Genomic DNA, 10,969 nt, shown 5'->3' with positions numbered 1-10,969 from the left:
TCGTCAATGCACACATCCTGAGGGAACAGAATTTTCAAGCAACCCTAGTTTGCTTCTTTTACGATGTGCATGTGTAGCTATTTTTGACAAATGAGAGCCTACTTCATTATCACAAAAGACACTCGAGAGAAATGACTTGCATACTTTGCCGGGCCCAGAAATATTCCATGACTTATTTGGTGCACTTTTGGAAAACTTCCAGTTGTTCGCCTTTTTCAGGCATGAGGTCACCGACCTTCTTTAAATGGACCAAATTGATTTTGGCTTTACCTTCATGCATCTGATTCTCAGCCTCCGGAGTTCTTTAAATATTTAAGCTGGTGGATATTATGGAAGTAAAGGCGCTGGCGGGGACCCAGCCCAGGTGGGAGGGAGGAAACTGTTCCTCTTTTTGTCTTTTGTCCTTTCCTGCTCTGTGCAGGCCTCTACCATGTGGCTCCATCAGCATTCGCTGCAGCCCTGGGAGGCCCTAGGGCCAGACCCTGTCCTCCTGTGACAGTTGGTTGGCGGGGGGGGGGCTTCAGGCACAAGCCCTCAGGGTGTGGGCTGGTCTGCAGTTTCCCTGGCATGCGACACCTTTGGGACGCTTCCAGACCAAAACCAGATCCTTGCTGAACACAATGACGTGGGGACTTGCAGCTCACTCAAGGTTATGTGCCCAGGCCTCACCTGGCCATGCTGTGGGCTGCTGGCCTGGCACAGGAGGAGCTCTGTGCTCAACAGATGCTGGGAGGGCCAGGGCCACCAGCCAGACCCTTCACCAGCCCCAACAGGACTGGAAATATGCCACCCTCTTTGGCAGTTTTTCTAAGGTTTAGTAAACAGGGATCTCAGGTGCCAGGTGGGCAAATGCTACTGTCACTCAACCAGAGGAATCCCAGAGAAGGGGAAGCCCCTGTCAACCTTTTATTGGGAGTGGAACACATGAGGTTCAGCTCGTGCTGGGCACTGTACATTCACTGAAGCAGCTCAATGGGCTTGGCCCCGGCACCCACACCACACTGAGCAGGATGCACGGCCCAGGGCTCACACTGTCCATGGAGGAGGTGGGGTCAGCCCGAGGTGGGCGGATTGTGGCCCGAGACACCAAGAGCTTGGTTCTGGGACTGTGGCTCAGCTGACCCGCGGCACAGCTGCATCTAAGACATGGCCCTGGCTAGGCGGGAACGGCTCACAGTAGCGATACATTCACAGGACACAGTCAGTGTCCAGAAAAGGGGGCTCAGAACACAGTTTCTACACAAGCACTTGGCACCCACACGACAGAGACTTCACTCAAGCAGCACAGCCACAAATAGTTTACAGCAGCTCATGCCCGGCATCTGCCCATGCTGGGAGACTCCCTGAAGGGTGGGCACCTGCCGTCCATGAGGAGGTGTCTCCCTCCATCATTAACCCCAAACCACACAACGTGTGAGGAGAGCAGGCCTCTGGGTGAACTCACACATTCATACCCAAGGAAGAGGCAAACACACTCAAGTCCAGAGTTCCCAGTGGTGCCGCCCAGACCTACTGTCCTGGGAGTGTGATGACTGTCCCTCGGCTTCCGCAGAGCAGCCAGGACAGCCTGCACCGCCTCCCAGACTCTCGCAGGAAGGGGAGCTCTGCCCTGGGGAGGAAACTGACAGGCTGGGAGACAAGACTCCCATCGCAGGGACACGCACAGCAGCAGCCACAGCCCCGCGGACGGGGCATGGGGATGGGACAGGCAGGGAGCCACACTGCCCCCTCAGTGTGTGCCTGTGGTTCTGTCCTGGTCCTGCCCACTTGGAGCCCAGGCAGACAGGTGGCATTGAGCAGGCCCCAGGTCCAGACAGCCCTCTGGCCAGATGTGACTGGAAGAGGATGATGCCAGGGCAGCACCAGGCCTTGTGCAAGTCCCACAGCCAGTGTGCAGAAAGTGCCACCACGGCCTGTGCTGTGGCTCCTCAGGATGAAGTCACGTCCAGGACAGGAGGGTTTATGCAGACACACAGACACTGCTGACGGGGACAGGGATGGCTCGGCCACTATGAGGCTGGACTCTTCTGTCTGTTCAGGGAGTCGATGTAATGAAAAATGGCCCCCAGAGCCCAGCTGGTCTCAACATTGTCAATTTTCCGAGTGAGCTTGAAAAGACAGAGAGGGAGAGGGGACCATCACACAAACAGGAAAGGCTTGTGCATCAGGAGGCTGTGGCTCCTTGGAAGCCAGGGATGCGCAGGGGGACACGACCCCAGCAACTGGAGAAGTGGTTCCAGGACCCTCACTCCATAAAGGGGCTGGGGCGTGACCTGAGGGCACCCTTACCTTCAGCACTTTGCTCCTGGGAAAGCCGAACTCCTGGAGTAGCAGGCTGACGTAGGTGAGGTCCATGCACGCGAAGGGGCCGCTCTGTGGCTGTGTCTCCAGGGTCCGACACACTGGGGATGAGACATGTTCCTTCACGCTCCAGGTGACTCCCACCCGGGGGCGGAGGGGCAAGTGCAGACCCCAGTTCCACCCACTACAGGCACCCGCTGGCTCCGCACTTTGGATTCACAGGCAAGGCCGCAGCTGAGTGCAGAAGGCACCCAGTGCACAGCACAGGCAGGTGGGCAGCAACCCCGGCTGCCACTGGGTCTGGGCTCCAAGGGGATTTGCACGCCTGGTGTTAGGGTCATGGGCCAATGTCTCCCAAGCCACATTTCTACATCTAAGACCCTGGACACCTCTCCCAGGTGTCAAGCTGCATAAAACCTAAGCTTTCTGGGGAAAGAAAACACCAAAGCCAGCTCAGAACAATCCACTCCTGCTCTTGAGGAAGGACAAATCCACCAAGAGCTGTCCTGGGATTCTGCTCAAAGCCTTTTCCTGCTGTAGTTGTGGATACCCAGTGTCCATGGGCACAAATGGGAAAATGACACAAAAGCTTTAAAAAAGCCACTTTTGGGGGAGGGGAAGGGTAGTACTTTTTCTGGAAAGATGTACAAAGTTGAGCTCTTTGGATCCACACGTTGGGAAGGGCAACCAAGAGCAGGAGATGTTCACCAAGGCTTAGCTGCTGAGCCAGGCGTGAAGGAGACAGTGGAAAGGCATAGTGTGTGGCACAGGGTCTGCTGGGCTAGTCATCTGCAACCCTGGGGACAGCCCTCCACCCCACATCCCAGGCTCCACTCTGTAGGGCCTCGGCTTCTTAAGGGTTGTGTGACAATCATGAACTTACTGGGACATCCCAAGGGAAATCACTCTTGGGGTTACCCTAGTAGCAGTAAAATGGCATCAGAGGAAGTGGAATCGAGGGACCCAGTTCCTCATGACTCCATGAGGGTGGGATGAGGACGGTGGTCCTTTCTTAGCTGGGGCCGAGGCCCCTGCCTGTGGCCATTGTTTAGGAGGGGCTACACCCAGGAGAGTCAGGGCCAGCGCCTGCGTCACGAGCATCACGGGGCGCCTACCCCTGCTGAGATGGCCCCCACAGCATCACTCACCGTACTTGGCTGCGATCTCGAAGTCCCCCACCACCAGGCTGCCTCCCTTCTCCGCATCTGTGGGAGACACAACACCCAGTCTGCAGGAGCACCGTGAGGTTGGTGATGCCACTGAGATGTGAGGCTGGCACGGGGAGTGCCAGCCCAAGAGCCCCAAGGCACTAACTGGCTTCTGAGGCAGGCCCTCCAGCTGTAGGCGGCACTCACATGCTCTGAGGGCGGCTTCTGGGTGATGTGGCGTGGGGTGGGCTTGGAGGCTGAGAGGGTCACCCCACAACCCAACCCTGCAATGTCCCCCGCGAAAGCTCACCAGGAACCCAGGACCCCAAATTGAGTAAAATTTTAAGTTAAGAAAAATAAAAGTAGAGAAATTGAAATGTTTCCTGAAGCCATAGCACTGAGCTCAGCAACAGTATTCTGGTATCAGTTTCCCAAATGTAAAAAAAAAAAAAAGTTCTTGAAAACTAAAGTGAGGGGTGGTTTATTGGTGGCCTTCCGCCTTGACCACCCCCTTCCACCCAGGCCCAGTCAGCGGCAGCTTTGTCAGCACAGAGACCCGCCGGAGGCCGCAGGGCCCGGAGAGCCGGCACCGTGTCAGCCTATTTAAAACAGTAGTGTTCTTATCCTTACCACAGGCCATACATTCTGATGTTCTCACCATGATAGTGACTCTGCAACCCCCTCCAGAGTTCCCACACAGCCTGACCACCACTAGCCTCAGCAAACTGAATACCCTTTTCCGCCCTAATCTGGCTTCCTGGGCTGTGCAGGGTGAGTCAGAGACTCCACATTCAGTGAGCTGATCCCTCCCACGGGGACAGGGCAGCCACCCGCAGGTCACAGGAGGCCTGTAGCCAGGGCTGCAGGGTAGGGCAGAGCGGCTGAGTCTGAGACAACGTGGGCCAGTGCAGGGCAGGACCTGCCTTCCAGCAGGAACTAGAATCAACAGCAAGTCACCAGCCACGAGGTTTTACTGAAGGGCTCAAAGAACTGATCTTTTCCTTAGGATGAGACGCCTTCTCAAATCTGCTTCTGGCCTCCTGCAGGGATGTGACAACAGGGTTGCTTGCCTGCCACCAGCCTCAGGGAGCACACGCCCTCCACCCCCGCCCCCCCACCGCCCTGACCTTCCTGCTCAGCCCATCCGGGGCCCCTTACCTATGAGTCCCACACCAGCTGCAAGGTCGTAATAGTAGGAGAAAGCATAGAAGTCCACATGCTTCACTTCCTCCGTCCTGTGTACTCTGTTTTGAAGGACCTCTGACACTCTGGCAGCACACAGCTCGTGCAGGCTTGCCGCTGGGGACAAGCACAAGGCTAGCGGTCAGTGGGCTCTGAGCACCCAGGCCTCACAGCTGCTTGGGGCCCCTCCCAGGGGACTTGAGACTCTGACCTGAATTGTCAGGAAAAGGCAGGTCCAGAAGCCCCTAAGACCCCATCCCAAGTTGGGGCTGCTCCCCGCACAGGTCAAAAGCAGCCCTCAGGAGCCAGGGCATTGTTGGTCCCCGCGCAGGGCGTGAAGACCGTGGGCACAAAGGCAGCAGCAGACCTGGACTCTGAGGAGGAGGCTGCTGATGCCTGACACCAGCCGGCCTCTGGCCTGTTGGAACCATCTGCCCTACATTCCCCCTCCGCCAGCCCCAAGTCCCACCTCCTCAGGGGGGCCTGCACCCTCCCTATGTCATAGATAAGGAAGTGGAGGCCCAGCTCACTTGCCAAGCTCCCATGGCTTGAGGGAGAGCAGGAACAGAGGACCCCGGAGGCCAATGGACCGTGTGGACGTCTGAGGGTGCCTCTATGCCCCACACCTCGACCCGGCTTCCCAGCTTTCCCAGTCCTGCTCCACCAGGCCCCATCCTTCCGAGTGCTTCCAGGGTTCCCATGGTCCACAGATCCACGCTCCGACCCTTCGATCTCATTTCCTCCTGGTGTCCCTCACCAAGCCACACCACCTCCTCCTCATTCATTAAACACAGCAGCTGCCAGAGGGCCCCGGTGTGTGCTGCTTGTGCGGCCTGGGGTGCTGCTGCTTCAGATCTGCGCAGTTTCTTGAAACCTCCTCCTGTCTTAGATCCCATGTTACCCCACGAGGCCGTCCTTGGCTGTCCTAGTTACAGCTGCAATTGCCCTCTCAGACCCCCGCCTCGTGTTATTTCCCTTGGAAGGCTTTTCCGATGAGCTTCACTGTCTGGCTCCGCCTGTGGGACACAGCTGTGCAGTCCTGCTGTGCCTGATGCGGCCCCCCGGTACATGCACCAGTGGGTGACTGAGTTGGAAGGATCTGAACGGTTCCTGAAGGCACGCACCCCTCATGCCGAGTGCCCAGTCTGGGAGTGGCGTTTGAACATTTCTCTCAGAAGAAACTGCAAGGGCGCAGAGCACCAGAGCCTGCCCAGGGCCAGCGGGCTCCATGGCCTCGAGCAGGATGGGTGGAAGCAGACCCTCCCTCTATTCCTGCCCGGCACAACACAGAGTGCCTGGGCTCCCAGCCCCAGCCCTGCATCTCAGCCCCAAGCTGGTCCAGTCCTTCCTCCCTGCAGGCCTGTTAGGAAATGAGCCCTCAGGAGGAAGCTTCTGGTGATAGTCAGGGGAATGTTGAACAGAGGCAGAGGGAAGGAGCTGGCTCTCAGCACAGACACAGGCCCTTGCAGCCAAACCACCTTCACTTCCAGGGCAGGCACAGGCTCTTCAAAGAGATGTCAGGAGCCCCCTGTGGAATGTCCCATGGGATGTGGGAAAGGCAAGGGGGAGAGGAGGCCGCCACCCTCACCCGCAGAACCCAACAAGCAGCAACCCTCCCCGTACCTGCTTTCTGCCCTGAAACCCTGTACGTGACTTCTGCGTGTTCCCACTCTCCTTTGAAACTGGGAGACAAGCAAGGGCTGACCAACTCCTTTCCATCCTTAGCTGAAACAGAGATGAAAAAGGAAAGAGAAAGGAAGGTATATCAACGCCATGGTCTAGGGCTGAGCTAGGAGTCGCAGAGGCCCTGGCTTGACACAGGATGGGGGAACCTGAGTGGCTTCCAGGTCCACTGGGAAGGCAACACCTCCCTGGGAAGCGGCAGCAAAGCCTCGTTGGCCAGGAAGCACACCGCTATCAGGACCATGCCCAGCTCACGGCCCTGGGCACGCCGGGTGCCAGGCACTGGGCCAAGGGCTGTTCAGTGAAGTGTGACGACAGTCCTCCTAGGAGGGGAGCCATCATTACCCAGTTTTACAGGTGACTGAGGCTGTGAGTAACTGGTAGGTTGGTGGCAGGGCCAGGACAAGTGCCACCAGGTGCCACCATGCCTTGAATGGAATCTGCTGCTCCAATACACACAAGCCGGGGGCTCAAAACAAGCAAAGGAAGCGTATTGGTCCCAGGGCTGGCCCCAGTATCACCCTTCGAGGATGGCAGGCTGCTGTCCCATCGAAAGGTGCTGGTCCCATCCCTGGACTCTGGCCTGGACCTGCTTTCCTTGATGGAATGGGCAGGAAATGGTGGCCTCAGGGTAGCCTTCCTTTTTTGAAGCCACCACAAAAGCATCCCAGGCTGCTCTGCTGGGGCGAGGCCATGTGGAAGAGCGCCCAGGTCTAGACAGCTGCCCAGCAACAGGCACGTGCACAGAACCCCAGGACCCCAGCGGGGGGGTCTGTGCACAGCCACAGGCACGTGCATGGATCCCCAGGACCCCAGTGGAGGTGCTGCCCAGATGAGCCTGTGCGGTCTGCCGTGAGATTCCAGCCGTGACTGCTGTTTGCTGTTCTTTCACTCTACTTGGGGGGGTCTGTTATGCAATAACCGGTAACAAAACAGAGACTCATTCTCCTGGGTCCTCACCGCCCCGAAATGTCCAAAACAGGCACTTTGTACAGCCTGACGAGGAGACCATGAGACCTTCTTGCTGCTCTGCTGGGTGTGAGAGGACTCAGGTCTGAGCCACGACTCCCTGGGAACCACAAGGGGCAAAGAGGTACCTGCCTTTTCTCATTGGCTAAATAATAGGTGTTTTTTGGCCCCAGAATAAGGGCTGCAGGTGTTTCTGAGACATCGACATGGTTTTTGTTTGCAACAAAAGAAATCCCATTATGAAGATAAACACCAGGATTTGAAAGAAAAAATTGAAGTAGGGCGTGCACGGGAGAATGAAAATTCCGGTTGAACATCCTACCCTGTCAGATAGCAGGCCCTTGGAAGAGGTGGGCAGGGGTGCTGGGCCAATGGGGCACTGGGGGCTGAGGTAAGGGCATTTGGCTGGAGCACACGTGGGTGCTGGTGAGCGCCTCATACACGCATCAGACACTAAGGCCTTGGGAAGGCCTCTGTGGCCCGGCCAGTTCCATCAGGGAAGAGAGGCACCACCAGCCTCAGGGCCGTGCTCCCGCCCCTGAAGCAGACCATGGCAATCCTGAGATCTCCTAAGAGTCCATGCCTGCTGTGATGCCCATTATAAGGAGCAGAGGCCCTGGCCCTGATTCAGGCTGCGTCCCCAGGTCAACTCCATGTCTCAGGAAGGACCAAGCCCACATTTCGTGACCCTTCGCTGAGCAAGGGAGGAGGGATGTTCTTGCAAGGCTGGAATCATGAGCGAGAGAGAAAACCTTTCCCTGACGGCAAGAGCCCAGCACCCACCACGGCCCTCCTGTGCTGTCTGTACAAGGTCCTGTCTTCACATCCCTAAAGCCAGCTCCCAACGTAGGGGATGAGTGTGCAGTTCCCTGGTTCCCTCAGTTTCAGCTCAGTGCTTCAGAAGGGATTTCATCAGCATCTTTTAAAAAGTAACTTGGGGCTCAGTGTCGTGGCTCACGCCTGTAATCCCAGCACTATGGAAGGCCAAGGCAGGCAATCATTTGAAAGCAGGATTTCGAGACCATCCTGGCCAACATGGTGAAACCCCATCTCTACTAAAAATACAAAAATTAGCTGGGCGTGGTGGTACACATCTGTAGTCCCAGCTACTGGGGAGGCGAAGGCATGAAAATTGCTGGAACCCCGGAGGCAGAGGCTGCAGTGAGCTGGGATCATGCTACTGCACTCCAGCCTGGGTGACAGAGCGAGTGAGACACCGTCTCAAAATAAAGAAAGAAATACCTTGGAAGGTGGACAGGTACAACACCACCCTGGGTTCCTGCCCCATCAGGGTGCCACCAACAAGATCTGCAGCACACCCCTCCACTCGCGTGCCCTGGCCTGGCTGGGTGCCCAGCATGCAGCGGGACAGCAGTGGGGTGGGAGGGGTGGAGGGACCTCTCCCGCAGGGACAAGCTGCTGCCCTCCCAAGGGGCTCTTCGTTCCCACTGAGAATGGAGGGCAGAGGCTGTGAGAGCGGGCCCGGGGCAACACGTCCACTCACCAGGCTGCCCCTCCACGCCGCCCAGGATCGCCAGGCGTGCCGACATCAGCCCGAGCCCAAGGTAGCTGTGGGAACGACACCTCAGTGAGGGCGGCTGCCATGGCAGGTACAGGGCATGGCAGGCTCACCTCTGAGACCCAGCCCGAGTGGGGAAGGGGGAGCTTGCAGCAAGGCAGTTAGTGAGCTTCTCTGCTCCTTCTAAAAGCCTCTTTCTGTAGAGTTGAGGAAACTTAGCTAATTAATTCAACACATGAGGGCCTATCATACGGGAGGAGCTCATCCAAGAGCTGCAGACACTGTGGTGAGTGGGACCAACTCGACACCAGTCTGGGATGCTCCTGCTTTATAACAAGAATCGACTGAAGCCTGCACGTGGCAATCGGTGGCCCGGAACACTCCTGTGTGGCCCATGGTTCCTCCCACTTCTCAAACCTTCTCCAAAGTAGAGCAGAATAAGCACACATGGAGGAATGTGCACAAGGAGAAATGTGGGTATACTGTAGACACATTAAAGGATGAAGGAAGAGGACAGAGGAGGCGGGAGGAGGAGAGAGAGGTCTGGGTTAATGTGCGTATACTGTAGACACATTAAAGGATGAAAGAAGAGGACAGAGGAGGCGGGAGGAGGAGAGAGAGGTCTGGGTTAATGTGCGTATACTGTAGACACATTAAAGGATGAAGGAGGAGGACAGAGGCGGCAGGAGGAGGAGGAGAGAGAGGTCTGGGTGGATTCCCAGCACAGGGATTCCCAGATCTGCCATACATGACCTCAAGAGGGCCATGCGAGGCCCCGGGAGCTGCATACCCACCCCATGGCGCCTCCCTATGCCCGTTCCCGAAAGCAGACCTGTAGGAATAGAGCTTGTAGGTCCTGTTAAACATCCGCAGTGCCGTCAGGTAGCCGGGTGGGGAGCCCTGCAGGGTGCCCTGGAGAAGAACGAGGGTAACTATGCTTCCTGCTGGTCTTTCTAGAAAATTCTCCTCCACCCACTGAATTCATTTGAAAGAAAGGGGATGGTCAGGTGCAGCCAATTAAATGAGCTGTTCACTAGGCCGCTGGCTACGAGACAGGAGCAGGCAATAAGGAGCCAATATCCCAGTGAAGAACGGTGCTTCCTTCCCACAGGCAACCTCTCCCATGCTGACAAACACGGCCCAGACACGGCGACGATCATATCAGTACCTACAAGCCCACCCTTCCATGGAAAACTACCCATAACAGGAGGATGAGTGGGTGAGGAGGGAACTGTTTTTAAAGCAGCAGATGCCTCAATGGGAAGTGTTTTCATCTCCTTTAGGATATTTATCTTGAAAAGGCTGGAAGCTCCCTCCCAACCTATGAACTGGACGAAATCTTTCTGCTCTTGTTCCTTTCGGAACCCTGAAGGGGAGGGAGGTAGCACTTCATATCCTCTGGCCCAAACGTTTCCAGTTATTCTCTAATTTATCACCCCTCTAAAGACCAAATTTCTGTTTTTGGCTTTTTTCCTGGTGGAATTAAAACTCCAAGCCAGAAGCATCATCTGTGAGTGAGTCCAGCTCTCAGAAGAGGAAATGACCGCAGGGATCCAGAGGCCTGGCTAACCCCACCCCTCACCCCACTCCGCAGCACCTCGGCAGGCCCCACCCTGCACCCCCATGGGGGGGTGGCCTCGGGGTGGGAAGAGCGCTGTGGTCGGCAGGGCTTGTTACCTCCACGCGTGGCAGGAAGGCGATCTGAGTGGATCCTCCGCCCAAGTCCAGCATGCCCACGCTGCTCCCTCCTGGAGTTTTCAAGCTGCCTGGAGCACAGCAAGCAAAAACAGCACAGGGGGCGTTAGTAAGATCGCGAGAACCGCAGAAAAGCCAGGGTGAAAGCCAGGCCCTCAGGGGAAAGAAAAACAAGACAGAGAAGTAGCTCAGCTATTGACAAATCTCCATTTAAGGGTACATTATATATCTAAGGGACAAGAGTAATGGCTCCACCAGCTGTGGTTTAATTTGGATCCTGACAGGACAGCACGAACCTTCAGGGGAGATACTGAAACTGCTGTATCAGCTGGGAGGGAGGCCGCTGGCTTAGCTCCCAGGAAGAGCTGGGCCCTGCTCTGATCAGCCCATCTCCACTCCCCAGAGCATCTCAGGCGGAGGCTCCCAACCCACCTCTTAACATTTCTATCCCCCAAAGTGGCAAATGGGCAAA

General features: G+C 56.6%; 1 protein-coding gene across 7 annotated transcripts in view; it reads right to left on the bottom strand.

The window, feature by feature from the left end:
- Positions 1-875: 875 nt before the first annotated feature.
- The window catches only part of ENTPD6 (ectonucleoside triphosphate diphosphohydrolase 6), a 30,683-nt gene continuing 20,589 nt past the window's right edge, over positions 876-10,969 (bottom strand). For 6 of the 7 annotated variants that reach the window (XM_024238726.3, XM_024238720.3, XM_024238721.3 and 3 more), the window contains 8 exons: positions 10,480-10,568; positions 9,635-9,714; positions 8,788-8,852; positions 6,255-6,356; positions 4,608-4,748; positions 3,450-3,506; positions 2,290-2,402; positions 876-2,108 (listed from right to left, as the gene is read on the bottom strand). In XM_024238726.3, coding sequence (XP_024094494.1) covers positions 2,010-2,108; positions 2,290-2,402; positions 3,450-3,506; positions 4,608-4,748; positions 6,255-6,356; positions 8,788-8,852; positions 9,635-9,714; positions 10,480-10,568 — 746 coding nt within the window. In that variant the 3' untranslated portion in view covers positions 876-2,009. The other variant, XM_054541657.2, reaches the window with a different exon arrangement.

Source organism: Pongo abelii, chromosome 21, assembly GCF_028885655.2.
Source record: "Pongo abelii isolate AG06213 chromosome 21, NHGRI_mPonAbe1-v2.0_pri, whole genome shotgun sequence".
Taxonomy (NCBI): domain Eukaryota; kingdom Metazoa; phylum Chordata; class Mammalia; order Primates; family Hominidae; genus Pongo; species Pongo abelii.
This window is presented reverse-complemented; position numbering and strand designations above follow the sequence as displayed.